The 20,326-nt window shown below is 37.9% G+C and overlaps 2 protein-coding genes and 1 pseudogene across 2 annotated transcripts; all 3 read left to right on the top strand.

Annotated features, from left to right (window-relative positions):
- The first annotated feature begins 1,007 nt into the window (after positions 1–1,007).
- LOC127753968 (glycerophosphodiester phosphodiesterase GDPD4) lies at positions 1,008–5,113 on the top strand. Its single transcript, XM_052279418.1, has 9 exons — positions 1,008–1,262; positions 1,373–1,459; positions 1,584–1,681; positions 2,654–2,714; positions 2,962–3,042; positions 3,235–3,327; positions 4,158–4,247; positions 4,359–4,486; positions 4,582–5,113. Exons 1-9 carry the CDS (start codon positions 1,029–1,031, stop codon positions 4,745–4,747), a joined length of 1,038 nt encoding a protein of 345 aa, XP_052135378.1. The 5' UTR covers positions 1,008–1,028; the 3' UTR covers positions 4,748–5,113.
- Positions 5,114–8,457: 3,344 nt separating this feature from the next.
- LOC127755458 (uncharacterized) lies at positions 8,458–12,081 on the top strand. The gene is made up of 3 exons (XM_052281138.1): positions 8,458–8,746; positions 10,073–10,159; positions 11,241–12,081. Exon 3 carries the CDS (start codon positions 11,271–11,273, stop codon positions 11,763–11,765), a length of 495 nt encoding a protein of 164 aa, XP_052137098.1. The 5' UTR covers positions 8,458–8,746; positions 10,073–10,159; positions 11,241–11,270; the 3' UTR covers positions 11,766–12,081.
- A 2,610-nt stretch (positions 12,082–14,691) lies between these two features.
- LOC127754732 (xyloglucan endotransglucosylase protein 6-like) lies at positions 14,692–15,318 on the top strand (annotated as a pseudogene).
- The last annotated feature ends 5,008 nt before the right edge of the window (positions 15,319–20,326 follow it).

Raw genomic sequence — 20,326 nt, 5'->3', positions numbered from 1 at the left:
TGCTCATAAGACGTAACGCTTATTAGTGAAAAAAAATTAGGATAAAACTTTTAGATATATGTTAACAATGATTTAAAAGTCAATGCTGAAAAATATTTATAGTGAAAAAACATCAAGATCAACTCCAAATTTAAGATCTAGAATGTACTAATAAGCTGAAAAGCAAACGTTAGAGCTATTATAAATGCTCGTTTTAGCAGCAAAGCAAGAGTCCAAATTGATGGCGGGCCAAGTAATTGTTAAAATTTTTATGAGAATCGCAATTAGCATAACCACGTTCACAGGGCACGCCTTTCTCCTAAAAGCTTCCAAACCAAAAACTTTCATCCGAAAAATTTTCATTAGAAAACTTTAATGTGAAAACTTTCATCTGAAAAAAGTGTGAATTGAAAATGCAGCTGCGTTGAATAACGATTCCGAATTTATACTCCCATTGGCAGTAAATATAAAATTCTAGAGAAACAAATGGTTCATCTCATAAACAAAATTTACGCAAATTGTTTCTCAAAAAAAAAAAATTACGCAAATCTATATCCGATTGAAAGAGAATGTACTCGGATAAACCCATTATCCAAAAAAAAACTCCAAATCTAACAAACGTAATAAATGTGATAATGCATCAATGAGTTTAGAAAATGCTAGAAGAGCATTGTTTTTATTTAGCCTGTTTAATATTATAGCCACCTACTAACTCTAAATCATTTATAGTTAATCTAATAACCAATTCATATAATAGTTTACTACAAATATATATACTACATCATTAATAATTGGTTCCATCTATCATACACACATAAGGTCTTAGTTCGTGTTAGAAATATGTAGCCCACTTCTCTCTTAAAGTTCTTGTTTGTAGCTGACCCTGCTCTTGGATTAAGAGCATTGGGTTGGGCCTTCCTTTCTTGTATTCGGCTTCTACAGGGCCACAGGCCCAGGCCCAGGCCCAGGCGAACAGTCTCTTCGTCTTGAGAGAACAACCAGTGGTCGAATCCCCCACTTGGCAAAGAGAGACTGACGAGAGAGTAGCAATGAGAAGGCTTCTCGGGCTCGGGAGGCGCCGCCAGCAGCAGCCGCCGCCGCTGCCGCTCTTCCCGCCGCCGGCGACGAAGAGGGCCTCCCCGCCGTCCTCCTCCTCCTCCTCCTCCGCTCTCCTCCGCCGCATCCTCCCCACCAACCGCCTCCTCCGCCTGCTCCTCCTCCTCGCCGCCCTCTCCCTCATCCCCCCGGCCTTCTTCCACTTCCGCCTCCGCCGCTTCCACCGCGTTCGTCCTCCCCCCCTCTCCCATTCCTGAATCCCTAATCCGCTCTCCGATTCCCTTGATTTGGAGCTCATACTGTTCGCTAACCCTTCGTTTTTTTTTTTTGTGTGCAGATGCGGGAGAGGAGGTGCGGGTGGATCGCGAGCCCGCCGATGGTGTGCGCGCACGGCGGCGACTCCACCAACGCGTTCCCCAACTCGGTAGGGTTTCCGAGATGGTCTGCGTCAATCCGCACCTTTCGTTTGCTGATCTTGGAGAGCTCTTGGGGTGAATGTGAATTTGCCTGACTTGTTCTTTGGTTTGATTGGGGGATCTCGTGCGCAGATGGACGCCTTCCGCCTGGCTCTGGACGCGCGCGTCGACTGCGTGGAGGTGGACGTCTCGAGGTCCTCCGATGGCGCGCTCTTTGTGCTTCACGATAGGTAATTGATTGGACTGCTGCTTGGGTCATTGGAGCATTAGATGCATTTGTGCTTGGTTGTTGAATGCAGCTCTTGATTGTCGCATACGCGCGTGCCGCTTAATTTTAATGGAACTAGAGGTTGAAGTTATGATGCTAATGGTGGTGAGTCGACATATTTCCGTTGTGTCCTGGGTTGATAAGGGGACAAGGTCTGCCTGATTTATTACTCATTTTGGAGATGTACATCAGTTTTAATGGAACTAGTGACTGAAGTTATAGTAGTAATGGAGTAATGGTATGTGTTGTCATAGTTCTGTTATGTAGGATTGAGCATTGTATCCCTTTTATGCAAGTGGATCGCACATAGGCTATCTAATTGATTGATTGAGGTCCTTGTGCTACTTGAAACAATATTTCTTGGGAAAATTAGGCATTTTTATTTTGTCCGCATTGTAGCTATCTTCCATATTTCGGTGCTCATAATTATAGATAGGTGGTGCATGTATGGATATGTTGACATTTCTGTGACCAAAGTGGTGGACTATGATGTATAAATTATATTTATTGATAATTCTATGTGCCTCGTACTGCATAATGTGCAGTTGCATTTCTTTCATAATTCACTCCTTGCCACATAATGCATGGCATTAGCATCTATTTTCATTATTCTTATTCTCATTACCTTGTATCTTACAAACTATCAAGTGGCTAGAGCTCACTTTCTATGTTTGGCTGTTAGCATTTCAGTTATAGAAAGCTTGAATCTCCTATTCTTTAATAAATAAAAGTTTTTTTTTTCGAATTTATATAGTTGGGAATGATTAGAGGCACCCACAAGAAGCAGCCAGTAAATTGTCGCAGAAATAAACTGAATCACTTTAAGACAGTTGCAAGAGATGTTTTAAAGAGAGAAGCAGCCATTTTACTACATGCTAATATTTTTCTTTTGAACAATATGTCCTGTTACCTAATTCAAAATTGACACAGGCAGGGATCTGCAAAGAATGTCTGGTAATTCTACAGCAAAAGTTGGCTACTGGAGCTCGGATGAGGTGATTATTTGGTTTTAAACTTGTTGCTGCTTGCTCCTTTTTTTGTCTGGAACTCAGGATTCACAAATTATTTCTCTTTATTTAGTTGAACTCAAAACAAACAGTTCGATGATGAATGATATTCTGAAGTGCATGGCTGAAACCAGCTAATTTTTTCCAACACTAGTTTCCTGATCATTGATTGGTTCTGTGTTAATGTCCATATGTTGTCAGGATGCTAATGATGTATTCTTTTAGTTTTTTGTAGATTAAAGCTCTAAGCACAAGGTTTCAACTGTCAAAAACAGTCCAGAACCAGGAAGTCCCTAAAGCACAAGATGTTCTAGCGGTAAGCCTTAATACACTCAGTTTTAGGTTTTGTATGGTTTTATTTTTGGGAGAGGTAGCAATACTCATAATCACTTAAGCTTCATATGACGTGTAAAACCTCATCCCAATTGGCTTATGTTTTCTGGATAGATGTGGAAAATTGTTCTTTTTTTGTTTTTTTTTGTATTGACCTTTCTCCTTCTTTGCACAGTTGATATCGCAATCCGTAAGGCAGGTTATTCTGGATGTCAAAGTTGGTCCTCCTTCATTTGAGAAAGATTTAGCTGAAGATGTGCTGTCTATTGTAAGTTCAATGTTCCTCGTCTTATTTGGCATACAAACGGCACATGCTTTTTTTTTCATATGTGACTAGTTTTTAACATGGAGTTGGTATGTCTGGACTCTAGTGTGTATTTTCTAGGGGAATATATCCTATGCACACAAGCTTCCCGTGCACACTCTGTGCACACCAACTAGCAAATGTCACAGAAAATTCTAGAAAAAAATGGACACATACTTCCAATAGTATTACACCTATATGTGAAATCTTATCTTCAAATTCATTATATTTTACCTGTAACGAAAAAGACAAAATTCTGACAGATTTTTACCCTTAAAACTGTCAGATTTTTTACTTTTTTGTTATGGCTAAAATATAATGAATTTGAATATGAGGCTTTGTAGATATGTGTAATACTATTAGGAGTAAATGTCCAATTTTTTGTAGAATTTTTCGTGACATTTACTAGTTGGTGTGCATGGAGTGTGCACGGGAAGCTTGTGTGCATATGGTATGTTTCTATTTTCTATAACTAAAATTAAGTTGGTGACTATTAGCTTTTTGCTGTAGTAGTGTTACCATAATGTTCTGATTCTTATGGTGGCCCATGTGCTGATATGTCACCACTGGCAACGTTATATCATTTTTTAGTTAATTGCATGTTGCTTCATGCAGTTGTACGCTAGCATTTTTATCATGTCAAAAATGTCTGTCATTGGTCTCCTGTCAACTTGTCTACCATAATTCCGTATTAATTTTTATTTTTCATTTCCTAGAGTACAGCATGAAATATAACACATTCTCCCAGCAAGTTTTGAACTTCTCCTAATTCAAGGCCACTTGTTTCTTTGCAGATAGGCAGAACACAATGTAAAAATTGTCTTGTCTGGGCAAAAAGTGACAATGTGGGAAGGGATGTAATTAAATTGTCTAAAGATATAACGGTAAGTTTCTCTGTGTTAAATTCTTTATGTAAAAAAATGAGGTTGTCATCCTTGCCAATTATTACTGCTGATTAGTGGCTTGTAACTCAATGAGTGATTTATCTGCTATAGGTTGGCTATATTGTTATGGTTGATAAGTCCACTGGTAGAACTACTGAGTTAGTAAGGATAACAGGGTCCAAAGTTGCTGGTGTATATCATCGCCTGATCCACGAGAAGCTCATGAAGGTTATGCACAGGTAAGAACATGTAATTAACCTACATTTGGATGTCCATCATTTTGCTACTGAAATAAAGGAATACTCTGAGTTTATGTGCTTGGTTTTTGAAACAGAAATGACAAAAAGGTTTATGCGTGGACTGTTGATGATGCCGACTCCATGAAGAGGATGTTGTATGAACATGTTGATGCCATTGTCACAAGCAACCCTTCCCTTCTTCAGCAGCTCATGCAGGAGACTAGGACAGAATGCATGGAAGATGGTTTTGCCTTGCCATAGTTTTGCCTTGCATATCATGGTTGATGCTTTATACCTGCCATGGTAGGAGAACATAATGAGTGCATGGAAGAAGGTTCTTTTTTTGCCTCTCCACAGAGATGACCAACGACTGAGTTGATTTCTGACGCCTTTTTTTTTTGTTATAGTTCAATTAACATGCAATTTTCTAATGTTCTGTTGTGTTTCTACACTTAGATCAGATTAAAGCAAAGAAACGGATTGTCATAGCTGAACCTTTCTGTAATTTTTTTCGAGGAAGCGAACCTTTCTGTAATCATGTTATGCTACCTAAAGCACCGTTCTTTTCATCTTTCGTGAAAATTGTATGTGATCTTGGCCGTGGAGCTTTACCCATTTTATCGTGAACGACTTGTGTCTCTGTGTGTGTGTGTGTGTGAGGCATATTTATACATTGTGTGTATCTGTGTGTGTGTGTGTGTGTGTGTGAGGCATATTTATACGTTGTGTGGTGTGTGTGTGTGTGTGTTGGGGGGGGGGGGGGGGGCATATCTATACATTAGGAAATTATGAAGTGATTTTTAAGCTTCAATACCTACTCGTTGGGTATTGAAACAAATATATATTTTTATTATATTATTTAGAATATTCCATACCTACTTTCCACATTATGTGTGCAGGTCTTTTGCCCCTAAAATATATAGATATATAACTCTTCAAGCACATATCCCTTGAAATGAATGCGTAGCTAGCAAATGAAACATTGCATTAATTGATATATACCAAAATATTGCAATCTATGTTGATTTCTATCTCGTTTCCAGCTAAACTTTTCAAGATGAAACACACACCAAAATTGACTACCATTCAAATATAAACTGTCTTTGTCATTCCGTTGCTTACAAAATCTTTCAAATAACCAACTGAATCAAGATATGCCCATGAAAACTTACTACTATCTCTGACCAACAACATTTTGCTTGTATTGTTTGACCATTCGTCTTATTCAAAAAAAATTTAGAATTATTATTTATTTTTTTGACTTACTTTATTATCCAAAGTACTTTAAGCACAATTTTTTGTTTTTTATATTTGCAATTTTTTTTAATAAGACGAGTAGTCAAACAGTGCAAGCAAAATGTCTAAATCTCTTATATTATGGGACGGAGGGAGTACCTATAAACATGAAAAGTGATCTATCTAAATTCATAACAAAAAATGAAGCCTTTTTAAAACGAAGGTATAGTACATGTCATGCATCCACTTCTTGCATTACAATATCCTTTCAAAACTTCAATATCATCCATTGACCACTGTCAACGCCAAGGTAAGCCTGACACGACAGCCAGCTAGACCGAAGGATCTAAGGGGTGTGTTTAGATTCAAAAAAATTTTTGGCCAAAAACGCTACATCAAATGTTTGGACACATACATATGTAGCATTAACTGTGGACGAAAAAACCAATTGCACAGTTTGCAAGTAAATTGCGAGACGAATCTTTTGAGCCTAATTACGCCATGATTTGACAATGTGCTATAGTAAATATTTGCTAATGACGGATTAATTAGGCTTAATAAATTTGTCTTGCAGTATACAGGCGGAATCTGTAATTTGTTTTATTATTAGTCTACATTTAATATTTCAAATGTTAAATGTGTGTCCGTATACTTCAAAAATTGGACGTTGAACTAAAAACGGCCTAAACTTTTGATGGCATTTTTCGTTGACTCGTCCTAAAAATATCACCAACAACTCTCCTTCCAATACCAGGGTCAAATAAACAGCCTACTCCAAAAATTTAAGGTATTAAATTCATTGCTCACGCCACCAGGATTCTGCATTAATACCTCTAGTTAATGCCTTATTGATTTCTACTCTCCATTTGCTTTTCTGTGCATATATGTAATCATATTGCAGAAATGAATCTCGCCTATATATATTGACTTCAGAGCCTTTCATGTTACATTTCATCGAGAGATCAATGGAATAGCAGCTCTTGAGCAAAGGTATTCATGCTTGATTATGTCAAGTTGTGTTACTTCTGTACCTGCATGTTTGTGTGCTGTTTTGTTCCTTGAATTATTCCTCTCCTTCTCTTTTGTTTTTTTTCTCTTTCACGATTTCGTCTGCTAAGATTTTGCTTTGGGGCTAGATAGAGGAAATTTTTTTTTTATTTTGGATTGATAGAAAAAGAGGAAATTCAATTCTCTAAACAGTGAGTTCGGTTTAATCTGTTAGTTTTTGTTGCTTACTTAATCTCAAGGTAAATAATTTAGAAGAACGGTTCTGTATATATAATATTTACCAGCATGCCCTATGATATGTTTTCTCTTCCATGTCTTGCAAAGCATGGCGATTACAAGACACATAATTTTCCGCATGTGTGTATTTCTAGTGTTAAAATCATTATATACTTTAGAGTTATTAGAACATGTCAATCAGAAATTTCTGGTCAGTTATATTCAGAGGTCGGCACGGTTAAACTGATCTATCTGGATTGTACTAATTAAATCAGTTCATTAACATCCTCGACTTGACTTGTTCTGCCTTTGCTTTTCTTCTACTCTTTTTCCTTCCTTTCGTTATGTTCTTCTCATCTCTGGGCTGTCCTTGATGGACAAGAAATCTAGTCAAAATGGTCGTTTGCTTTTGCTGGACTCCAACTTCCTAGTATAATTTGGCATCTCTCTCTCTCTCTTTCTCTCCAAGCTAGAGTCCATATTGCCTTAACCGTATTTGATGTGATGTTTTCTTAAATTGTTACTCCATCCGTCTCAAACTATAAGTATTTTTGCATCCTGACACGGTCTCTGATATGCTACTTTGACCAATGATATATATAAAAATAAGATATTTTAAATAAAAAGAGTTGCATATTTGATAGTTTGTTTAATGATAAATCTAGTAACATCAATTTTACATGATTGATCTTTTTATTTTTTTGCTATTAATGGTTAAAGTTAAAATTGTTTAACTTGTCACTGTGCTAAAAAATGCTTATATTCTGGAATGGAGGGAGTAGCTCTTTGAGCTTGACTTGATTTCTGCCTGCTTTAGGGAAGGGGAAAGAAAGTCTTCAAGACAATGAAAACATTAAGACAAGTTTTAGTACTAGGCACTAGCTAGTACCATATTTCTTATATTTAATTGCAATGAAAATCATTAACTCGGTATGTAGTTTGTGGAGAACACACTTTGCAGTACACTTTGGTATGATGAAGAAAACACAATTTTCAGCTATATAAATGATCGAATGATGTCACACTCAAACTAGCTTGGTATAGACCATGTCTACCTACCCAACTTAATTTCCCTCATGACCAAGACTCAGGATAGTCAAGTCTTGCATTTATTTTGTGTTTCCAAGGTCACACAAAAACAACATTTTCAGTTACAAAACTGGAGATATATATATACTCCATCTGTCCCACAAAAGAGACATATTCTATCATCCCAATGCAAAATTAAAGGGAAGGATAAATTACCAAACTATCCCTTATTATTAGTAAACTAGTATTGGTGGGTAGTTAGGTAGGGGTATTGAATGAATAATTTTTTTGATTTGCGAACCGAGAGTAGATAAGAAGGTAGAAGTTGATTTATTTTGGGTCAAAGTTTCAATTCTATAAATTGATTTATTTTGGGAAGGATGGAGTATGAATCAGACAGACCTGCTAGCTAGCTTCACAAGGTAGGTCATGTGCTATATATGTTGTCTTCCTCTCTGAGGAGTCAGGAAGGATGAGATCTTGAATTCTTCATTGACCTGACTGACTTCAGTTTCTTCTCCATTCTCTTCTCTATCTCCTGATTACATCTGCTGGATAGATAGATAGATATGCACCAAGTCATCTTCTCATATATTTGTATCTATTTATGCTCTGCAAGTCCATGTCTTGGCCTTCATCTTCTTCACAAGCACTTTGTCCATTTACATGCTACAGGTGAATAAGCAGCTGAAGAAGGTTTTGCAGAGAATCATAGGTAAATCATCATCATCGAAAATCGAGAAGTCAAAAGAAGGCAAGGGAGGATCTGAGGTAATTTTGCTTGCTTGGTATAATTGCTTCTGGTTAGGATTTGTTCTATTTCATGATTGATATGCATGATTTTTTCCCCTCTCTTACAACAATTTTCATCTTATCCGGCTAGATGTTCAGTTTTCAATTTATTGCTAGCTTCTGCAGTTTCTTTCAAATGGTTGTCCATAGAAGAAAATTTTGAGTTATATTAGCTGCTTGCAGATTTTTTGCATGATCACTGTGTATGTTTTCTGTGTACTACTCGAGTGCTAAGTATGAAATAAGAAAAAATGTTTGTGCATTTATAACCAGAACTTATATATGATATTATTTACTGTTAATTGTATATATGATATCTTTCTTGTTTAGCTAGTATATGTGCAAGTTGTTACTACAAGTAGTAGTTTTCAAGAGCTTGTGTGTATGCAAAATTTGTAAGAAAAGAAAAAAAAAATCTGTCATATGTGGAGGGTGTGAGTTTATGCATGAACAGATGAACTCCCTATAATCTCTTATATAGTAACTAAACTATAAAAAAGTATCATTTGCCCTGGTGATTAAATCATGGGATCTATATAGTTTTTTCTGAAGAGCATAGTTTCTCTATACACTGTTAAAAAAATAGCATGAATTGCACTCCTGATCCTTTTGCTTAAGCAACATGATATCCAAATTGCCAATGCTTTGTTAACAAGAACTCAAGAAGCATCAGATAAATTGTACATACATGCATATTCTGTAGTGCAAGATATATCAATCTGTACATATATATCTTCACGCTGATTTGATACGATGCTGTTTCTTGAAGAAAGATGCTCAATATTCCTACCTTTCCTAGCTTTGCCATATCACTGCACATTAAATTCCATCATATGTCATTTGTACTTCTACGTACTAAAATATTGTACCTATAATTCTCTCTACATGAAATGCTTACTTCTAAGCAACTGCGAAAGAACATTTGTTTCCTGTATTACCGTTTTCCGATAATGGAAAACAGCATTGTTTTTCTATATCCTAGAAAACTCAGTTTAGATAAATTATCTAAATTGCTTGATATTTTCTTCAACAATTTTATTACCTACAGTCATGTATAGATTTGTATAATTGCTCCATTATCTAAGAAAAGATATATCGAATTATAGAACGCATGGTAGCTGTGTATATATATATATATATATATATATATATATATATATATATCTCAGCTCGTTTTTTAATTAGATTCAAAAATTAGTGCAAGGTAGATCTATGATGTATTTCAATATCTAGTGGTGCCTTGATGCTAGATGCTATGCTATATTACTCATCTATTTTTGGATTTGATTGTTTATAATTAATCAGACTGCAGGCTCTGGTGCCCCGGTTGCAAATTAAGATCAGAGTTGATAGTCAGCTTCACCTGGAGATAGGATCAACGTATTGAACCAGGTGATTTTATATGTATAGCACTGAAAAATCTACTGTTAATCTGTATGCAATCCCACTTATTTAAATAGATAAATGGAAATTGGGTCTTAGATGTTTTTTCATTGCAGCATGCCTGATCTGTTTATGCGTACCCATAATTTATCTACTTTCCACTGCACACACCTTTGCTACCATGAAACAATTGATGGCCTGCAAGTTGCTTCTAAGATATATCCTAATTAAACTTCTTTGGTGTTTTTTTTTCCCACTTAGGATAGATCAGATTATAGATGTTTGTCATGAAAACAAAACCAGAGATGAAATGATAAAATGCACACATATGCATGTATTACTCAGTTTTTTTTTTTGGAAAGGAAGGACATTTGGTCCAATAAATATTTGTCAAGATAGAAAATTCCGAGTTCATATTAATTACCTACATTTATGTTAGGCACAACCTACACTTGAATGTATGTACCAATACAAGTTTTGAGCTAGCTTCATTGTTGACTGAATTAATGAAGTGTGAAAGAAACAAATTCTTTTCTTGTCTAGATCACACTATGTCCAGAACAAATTATACTTTCTTTCAATGTACATAGCGTAGTCCACTCCAGCACACATGGTATAAACACGCCTTGAGCTTTAATCCGTTGAAATTAATCCCCCACGCTTGCTTGCCCATGTCAACAAACACATGTAGTGCATTATCAAGCCAAAATTTTCAAGCAATCGATTCAACCTAATCGTGTACAATTTGCATGGAATTCTCAAGTAGTTATCATTTGATCAATTGGATATTTGGATTCAACCCAGTTATAGCAAAATAACAAATATAATTGTGAATGTACGTTAATTTAATTTATTATTTTGTTGTGGTCTGTAAAAGTCAAGTTTAGCATTGCATATTTGTAGAGTAATATATTTCATATTAATATATGTTGCCGAATTTCTATTTAGATAACATGTAAACAATAAGGAGATATCTCTAGGATGAAAATCTATCTCCCTCTTGCAATGATGATGCATTCTGAGTCAACTAAACCCTAACCATGGCTTCTTCTTCTTCTTCTTCTTCTTCTTCTTCCCCATTCTTGAGCAGTTCGAGCGAGCTAGTTTGGATCAAGCTGCCATGGACACCACCAAGATGTATGTTGCCGACAAGTCGACGTTCAAGGAGCTGGTGCAGCGTCTCACCGGCCAGCCGCCGGCGGAGGCCGCTGCCGTCACCGCCCTGGCCCCAGCGCCAGTCGCCGGCGCCCCTCGCCGTGGCAGACTCGGCGTCCACAATCCGCCGGCGTTCAAGCCGACGCCGCACCGGCCGAAGCTGCCCATCATCAGGCCTGAGCATCCTAGGCTGCTGGCCGGCTTCGCCTCGCCGCCATCGCCGCCGTCGCTGTCACCATGGTGCTCGGGCGCCGGCCAGTGCGTCCAGAACATGCAGGACGAGCTCCCGCCGTCGCCGACGTCGGCGTCGTCAACGCTGGCCGAGGAGGTGGTGGTGGGTGAGACGGTCTCGGAGGAGGGGAAACCTGATCACATGCACCAGCCGCCGCCGGTGAGGACAGGAGAGGCAAAGCTGCTGAATTTGTTCCCGCTCACGGCTTCCTGCTCCGAGGATCGTTGAGAAATGAGAAATTGAGGAAGACGAAGCAGCATATGATGTTCATCTGATGTTGCTTCGTCTTCCATTTCTCCTGATTCTCCATGGGCCAATGTTCTGTTAACCCCATGAAAAAAAAATTGGAGGGGATTTGCTCTGCGTCTATTCTAGTGTAGAATTATTTTCCGTCAATTCTCTCCAAACCGAACAGGTCCTTAGCGAACATGCTAAGAGAGGAAAATACATTTTGGATACTAGAGTGTCACATAGACTAGTTGGAGTTTGTTTGATTGATTAATTAGTTTTTCAATTAGCATCTGGAGGTTTTACCTTTGTTGAACACTTGAACTAGAATATGGAAGGGAATAATGTCTTAACTGATGATTTTTCTTCACCGGAGTTCTTTTCATCGTTTCCCATGTTTCTCTAAGATCGAAGAAAATTTCGTCTGAAATTCCAGACACTATCGGAGTTTGAACCTATCCTGTGAGATGAAAACCTTAGAAAATTGCATTTACGATATTGCGAAAGATCTATCGTGTGATTTTTTACCTCCAAAATTATCTCTCTTTTTTTTTTACCCAACAGATGTGTAGGGTACTCTTTGGTCTCTAAACAATAGATGTGTAAACTTGAGGTGTATAAACTTTAGATGCATAAATTTACTAAAATAAGAAAGTAATGCGGCGCCAAAAAAGGAAACCAGGTGGAGGGATGGGGGGAGGGGGGGGGGGGGGGGGGGGGGCGGGCTACCTGATCGCTATGAGCGAGCGAGGGCGATCGCTCGCCCAGTAGCGTTTCCGGTGTACCCAGATTTGTGCAGGTGGGAAAAAACCCTCGCTCGCCCAGTAGCGTTTCCGGTGTACCCATATTTGTGCAGGTGGGAAAAACAAAAAATCATGTCACGCCAAGATTCATGCTAAGCGGAGAAAACAAAATCATGTTGTAGCCCGGGGATCCTCAAGTCACGCACAAACACATCTCTCACTGAGTTACGGGCGTACGTGAGGTACTAAGAATTAAGCTAGTTACATTATACATTTATATGTGATTTCAGTGAAAAAATATATCGACTATTACATAATACTCCGTTACACTTACTCCGTAGGTTCAAGTGAAACTACTTATGGAAAAAAAAGATGATCTTGGTTATAGAACCAAATAAGAGATACGGAGTATATAACACTTGCTCAAGTACCTAGGTAACTTGGTACTCATATCATAGACAAATGACTATAAGTGGTCAATTCATTCAATTGCAACTATTTAAGAGTACAATCATTAACATTTTTCAATCAAAAAATAAATACTTGGAAGCGTTATATTTATCTTTTTGTGTTGGCAGTCTATGTATACCGTTTAATTATTACATTGCACTGAGAACTTCGAGATTTCTGGCGATTGATTAGTGAGGGAAATACTTTCTAGAGCCCTATAAAAATCAATTACTACCTCTGTCACAAAATGTAGTAATTTTTTACTAAATTAAAACACTTATATTTTGAGACAAGTGAAGTACGATTTATGTGTTCACTGTGAAAACATTGTTATCAATCTTTACGTGACATTAAAATTATATTTCATATTTGTGCATAAAACCTGGGTGACCACCCAGGGTAGCCTAGTGTTAGATCCACCCCTGCTAGAAACTCCCCCAATTCTAAAATATAATAATTTATATCATTTAAGACTTGTCCTAAAATATAATAACTTCTTCATCTATATTCTCTTCTCAACCAACTACAACCCTTCAACCATTCAAATTTCCCACCTACTTTCTCTTCTAAACTAACAACCATCCTCTATTTAATTCTACCTATTTACCTACTTTCTCTTCTAAACTCACAACCATCCCCTATTTAATTCTACCTACTTTTTTAATACCCGTGTTTAACTCTATAACTCCTTATATTTTGGGATGGAGGTAGTAATTTATAGGCAAATTTTGCTACAGACATCGTGACTTCGTGGTTTTAGCTGTAGGACACCGCATGAAGTGTCTTTTAGTGAGACACTATCAAAAGTTGGATATTTGCTGGTGCACACCGCACTTATTAAAATAATAATTTCCGGTTAGAGAGGAGAGAGAAATCGCGTGAAATGTCAAAAATAAGTTGGATATTTACTGGTGCACACCGCACTCATTAAAATAATAATTTCCGGTTAGAGAGGAGAGAGAAATAGCGTGAAATGTCAAAAATACCCTTGAGCCCACATGTCAGCTCTCCTATCTCTCTTCTCTCTATCTCCTCTTTCCAGCGTCGCCGCATCAGAGCCTGTACAGCGACGCGCTCGCGGCCACCGTGTCGCGGCTGGTTGAGCACCTTGAGAGCCGCTCGTCGGAGGTGGTGGAGGGCCGGCTCGCATGCTGCTCGCTGAGAGCGAGAACCCGCTGCAGCTCGAACTGCTTCCGGAAAGTATTTTCTACACCTAGGTGTCATGGCACCTAGGTGTATGCATGTAATTTAAATAGTTGGATAAAATTTTTATTAAATTTGATAAGATAGACCATGATAATATAAGACACTATACAAACATGCAAGTCTAAATTCGATCGATATATGAAGAAATAAAAATAACAAATTTTATCAGCACTGAACGTGTGCATTCACTGTATGATTTTATTATTTTTGTTTCTCTAGTTGTAGATCAAATTTAGTCCTGCATGTTTGTGTATAGACTTGTATAATCACAAACGATGTTTCTAATTTTTTTTCAATTTTTTTATAACTATTTGAGTCGCATGCAAATAATGGGTGCCATGGCATTTAGGTGTAGAAAATCCTTGTCCGCTTCCCAAAAGTATTTTCTACACTCTTCTTCTTGCCGGAGCCGGGTGGGCCAGCTGCGGTGCTTGGCGTTTGGATCGGACGATGGGCTGCTGATGGAGAAGCCGTGCGGATGGTGGCCGAGCGGAGGCGGCGGCGCGACGCGGCTTGACGCGGAGGAGATGGTGGCGAGCGCGAAGGCTATGCTCCCGTCCGGCGAGGACAAGCACAATGAGTTCGACCTCGAGTTCTTGGGCAACGTCACCGGAGAGCCTTACCTGGTGCAGACCAACCTGTACATCGACAGCGTCGACAACCGGGAGCAGTGCATTGACCTGTGTTTCGACCCAATCGCCGACTTCCACACCTATGTCGTGCTCTGGAACCCCAGTCAGGTCGTCTTCCTCGTCGACGACACCCCCATCCGCGTCCACAAGAACAAGAACGCCACCGCCATCAAGGTCACCACCGCCACGCCGTCGCTAATGGCACCAACAATGCCACGGCGGCGGCATCCGTGCCTCTGTAGCTGATGTCGGTGTACAGCTCCATCTGGAACGCGGATGACTGGGCGATGCAGGGCGGACGCGTGAAGACGGACCGGTCGCACGCGCCGTTCGTGGCCATGGTCTGCGAAGTCTGCGTTGAGGGGCGCGTTTGCAGCGAACGCCACCGACTCGGACGCCGACGAGGTGGCGCAGTGCACGGGGAGCTCGTGGGGCAAGGAGGGGTTCCGATGCGGCGAAACTGGAAGGAGGAGAAAGAGAAGAGATAGGAGAGCTGGCAAGTGGGCCCACAGGTATTTTTGAAATTGCATACGATTTTTCTCTCATCTTTAACTGGAAATTATTATTTTAATGAACATGGTGTCCATTAGTAAATATCCAACTTTTGAGAGTATTTTTCCCCAAAAGTTACTTCATGCGGTGTCCTACAGCTAAAACCTCTTGCCCAACCGAGGCTCGGCTCGTGGCCAGCCGTGGTGGAGCAAGCGGCGAAGCGGCGGCATGTGCGCATGGGGAGGAGGCAGAGGTAAAGCTTGGAGGAGGAGAGGGAGGAAGAAATGGAGAGGTGCAGGGGTGTCGGATTGGCGGCGGTTTATATAGCATTGTGGCTGCTGGTGCATGGGGTGGCTGTTGGAGCACATGAGGCAAGGTGAGTTTCATTTTGTGATGAACTCGGTGTTTTGTTCGGTGTGGACTTCATCTCACTGTGTTGCATGTGTTTGGGGAGTGTTCTGTGAATGGTTTTGGTGGATTGGGTGTATGTATTACTGTTGGGGAGGGACCCTGGCATTTGATGGCCGCCAAAGTTAGTGCAGTTCGCTGTAGCGGCTTGTGGGCATTTCATCGAACAGCTTCTGTGCATGCTGCTGTGCTGAGGGAAGCAAAACAGACTTCTGCTGAGATGATATGGGAAGAGAGGGGTGGGCCTGCAGAGGGGATAAAATGGACTTGTGTGGTGGAATGGACTGGGTTGGCAGAGAGAAGAATGGTCCAATTGTAATAGGAGCTTTTGTATTTTTGCAGGGATTGAATTTAGATGACATGTATAAATGAAACTTATAATTTGGACTGTATTTATATTTTGGAATGTATAATTTGAACATTTGATTTGACTATGTATAATTGAACTATATAATTAATGGGACTGTATAATCTGGACATTTAATTTGATTCTGTATATTTGACTGTGCTTGTATAGTCAAATATGGGCTGCATATGTGGACATTTGAAATTGAAATTTGATATTGAGTTTCTCTGTATTTAGCTTGGATGGGTACACCATGTTACCAATTAGAAATTTAGGATCAATGCCAGATAAACGGTTTCATCGGTCGTCGTAGGATTTCTTTGTGAGCATTTCGCACGAATAAACGACGATAACAAAGAAGCGATTTTAGGGACGACGTGTGGCATACAAATCCAATCGTCGAGGTAGAAATAAAATCGAGAATGTTCGAATCGACGCACGATAAATAAATACGTCGATCGATTGTAAATATTCGAGGGAATTATCGAGTTCGAAACGACAGAACGGTTTTAAAATAACCATGGGATAACAATTTGAGAAAGTGATATTATTGCGGTGAGGGCTTCAGGTCGGTGATTAATTTCGCACCGAAGCGCTTAATCAATAAACGGAGACGATGAGGAAAGGAAAGGATGTCGCACAGGGGACAACCTTTTAGGGAAAAGAATTTAATAAAGATCTTTTGGCACAATACCTAAACACACACACAAAACACAAATCTTATTATACAAACTGGGCTAGGCCTTTCCAGGAGAAAAACCAGACTTTATCTGAGAATGCCATTTCTTTTAAAAAAGCCTTGTTGGGATTCATTTGGCAAATAGAATTCTTATAAATAATTTACTAGTAGATATTATTTGCAAGTTATTTTTCAAAGTACTTAACCCTTTACGGTGATTCTTAGAAAATAATCAAAACAATATTTCTTTTGTAAAATAGTATTTATTTTTATGAACTATCCCATAGGGGTGTCCATCCAAAATAGTAACAGATAACTTTATATACAGAGCAAATATGTCAGAGGGGTTCTATATATTATTATATAGAGAAGGGTTTTAAAGAAAATAACTAGTATTAATATATTTCATAATCATGGTTCTTTAAGTAAATAATATTTGAAATCAAAATACACGCATATTCTCAGATGTTCGTCCTTTAGCCCATGCATAATAGCAAAACGGGAAGTAAAATCAAATAAATTCCAGTATGCAAGGGAGTTTAAAAAGATTTTTGGTTATTCTGAATTTTTAATTCGGTATTTAAAAACCAAAATTTTTAGGGTGTTACAGTAATATAGTACAAGAACTTGAGAATCAAACGTCCAAGTGTAACAACAGCAAGTGGGTGGTATGTTCTAGTATAAGAAATTGACAATTTAGTTTTATGGTATGACAATTTGGCTAAGTATGCGTTGTTCTCTTTGGTTAATGGGTGCTAGGAGAGATGCTTTCACGTAATCAATATGCCGTCATATAACAATCCTATGGATATCACCTTAAAATTTTGAATCTAATATTTAAGAATTACGTTGCACATCCAATTTGCGCCACCCGTTTGGATTTTGTTTTCTCCACCTTCTCAAATCTCAACAGAAATATAATATTTTCTGCATGGTAAACTTTAATTGACTTTCAGTTATGAAAATGAAAAAAAATACGCTTACACAAATCCGCACTAGTATGTTGGCAAAATAAGTATAAAAAAAATTGAATCCGTATTAAAAAAATGAGTTATCGCATCACTTCTCAACTTATTATACCAAATCACACACATCTTGCAAGTTCTTCCACTCGTACGCTCACATATAAAATTCTTACAATAAATTGTACTCACCTGCCAAGTTGTTTTACAAGGATGCTCATTTCTCAAGTTTTTGCACCAAATTACACCCACCTTCTAAGTTTATGCACCATGGATACAATTTACTCTAATCAAAATTTGAATGTTTCTTGACATAAGCTTTCCCCTAATTAACTGAGAAGCTATCTGAAATAACCTTATAGAGATTAGGTATAGTGGAATGAGTTGCTATCAAGTCTTGTTCATGAAATCAAACAAATATTGCAAAACTGTTATTAGCATTTAGTATGTAACATGTAACATGAAACTAATTTTACCAACTTGAAACTGTAGGAGGACAATTTATAGTAAATTAAAATATGTTTGTGCTATCCTATACAGTGGTTCTATGTCTCGTTTGGCATGATGATTGAGTGGACTATTAGTAAAACTTGTTCCTGTATGTGTATAGGTAAGATAATAAACAAATTTGATAAAATTGGACCAAGGGAGCGCTTGAAATTTGCAAATGTGTAGAAAATATGGGAACGGAGACAGTGTAGCACTACCGTAAAAACAAAAAGAAACAGTGTAGCACTTAAGATCAATTTTCTGTCTAGGCATAACACTACAATAAAAACAGGTAATGTATCCCTATAGACTATAGATAATCAGCAAAACTGAGGTGTTCTCTAGAAAATGAACTGGTGGGTGACTCTTCATTATCATCGATCGGGAAGGGATGAAGGTAATATTCTAGCTCTCAAGATGGAGGGCAACGATGGTGTGTGAGGACTGCGGTAATTGTAGGAAGAATTGCATGAGAGTTTTGAGAGAATAAATTGGGATTAACCACGGCGAATTGTATAAACAATTATTATTGGCAGTTTCTAGTGGCTTTAATGGCTAGGTGACACAGGACTGCAAGAGGTAGGCGATGAGGTGACCAACAGTTTGACATCTTTTAGACCTAACAGTGTTGCTGTTAGAGTTTGACATCGATTGATATAATTAATGGATTAAATAAATAAGGTGATGTGGCTGCCTAGAATCGCAGCTATAATGGTGATAATTATATAAGAATAGTAGATATAGGATTACAACAGTTTCCAAGTGAAATCCAGTCAAGAAAAATCTTGTTCATTATTTTCTATCTACAATTACAACCTCTTTAATTCCTGAAACTTCTTTGTTATTTACTGAGTTGAAGTGTCAAACATCACCAGATATACTGAGCTCACAAGATAACATACTTTATGTTATATGGGCCAATCATGGCCCACTCTGATATGAGTTGCTAGGAATTAGATTTGGTGACAGCCGTATGACAAAGAGAAACAAATGTATCATATTGTCAATGAGTAACTGATAAGGCAATGATTTGATACGACAAGTTTTGGTAATTTCACCTGTTTTTGCTGACCACTTTATAGAAATAAAATAGAATTAAACTTAGTGCAAATCCCACAAACTTACATATAAATAAAGATAAATGCACAAGGCAAAGACAACCTAAAATGTGAGAAAACCTCACTGACGACTAATTCCAAGTGGATAACTTTAAAATATTGGTTCTCCCGTCGTTGCCAATTTGTACCTACATAATAAAAACTGTATGGGCTTTGTAAAGAAATTAAATGACAAATATAAATACAAATAGCAAGTGATGTTGGCTACCCTAAATGCAAGCATCTTAAGCCTTCCATATCTCTGTTAGGTGGTAAAGTTTTCTCTGATTTTTGTACTTTTTATCCTCTTTTCAAAATTTATTTTATAAATAGACTCTATAGAAAACTCATCACGGAAATTGACCTCTATCTCGGTGCTAGCTTCATTGACACCAAGGTATACTTGGCGCCATTCACGCTAGCGCCAAGGTGTGCTGTTGGCAAGACCCACCAAAAAGATTACAACAAAAATAGTACCATCACAATTAATGCAAGGTATTTTGATTTTATCTGAAGTAAAACTTCGTTAAATCAACTAAATTTATATGAAAACGTAGCAACATTAATTTTACCACCAAACAAATATGTTAAAAATAATATTTAATGGTGATTTAATGAAATTAATTTGCTGTTGTAAGTGTTTCTATACTTTTATATGAATTTGATAACTAACCAATGACAAAAATAAATATTAAACACCTACGTTCTGAAACAAAGGAAGTACGTACTATCTGTTTTACATTCTTAAATGTGATGGAAGAAAAAGACAATAGTCGGGTATATATACGCAACATTGTTATAGATCAAACATAGGCACAACTGCAATTGACAATACAGGCATAGCTTTCTATATTTTCTAGTTACAGAGAAATAACTTAAACCTAGCTAAATTTGAAACTGGCGTTCAGAGTTTTAAAAATGAAGTTAAATTATCAACCCAATTGGCCTTCTTGGAGTGCTCTTTCTAATACCATGTTACAATAAATTGCCTTACGTAGGATCGAACAAGAATAACCAAATTTACCAGAGGAGGTAAGTGGTAGGAGCAGCAAAAACC

This window comes from Oryza glaberrima, chromosome 11 (genome assembly GCF_000147395.1).
Source record: "Oryza glaberrima chromosome 11, OglaRS2, whole genome shotgun sequence".
In the NCBI taxonomy this organism is placed as follows: domain Eukaryota; kingdom Viridiplantae; phylum Streptophyta; class Magnoliopsida; order Poales; family Poaceae; genus Oryza; species Oryza glaberrima.
The sequence above is the reverse complement of the archived record's forward strand: the minus strand, read 5'-3'. Positions and strand labels throughout refer to the sequence as shown.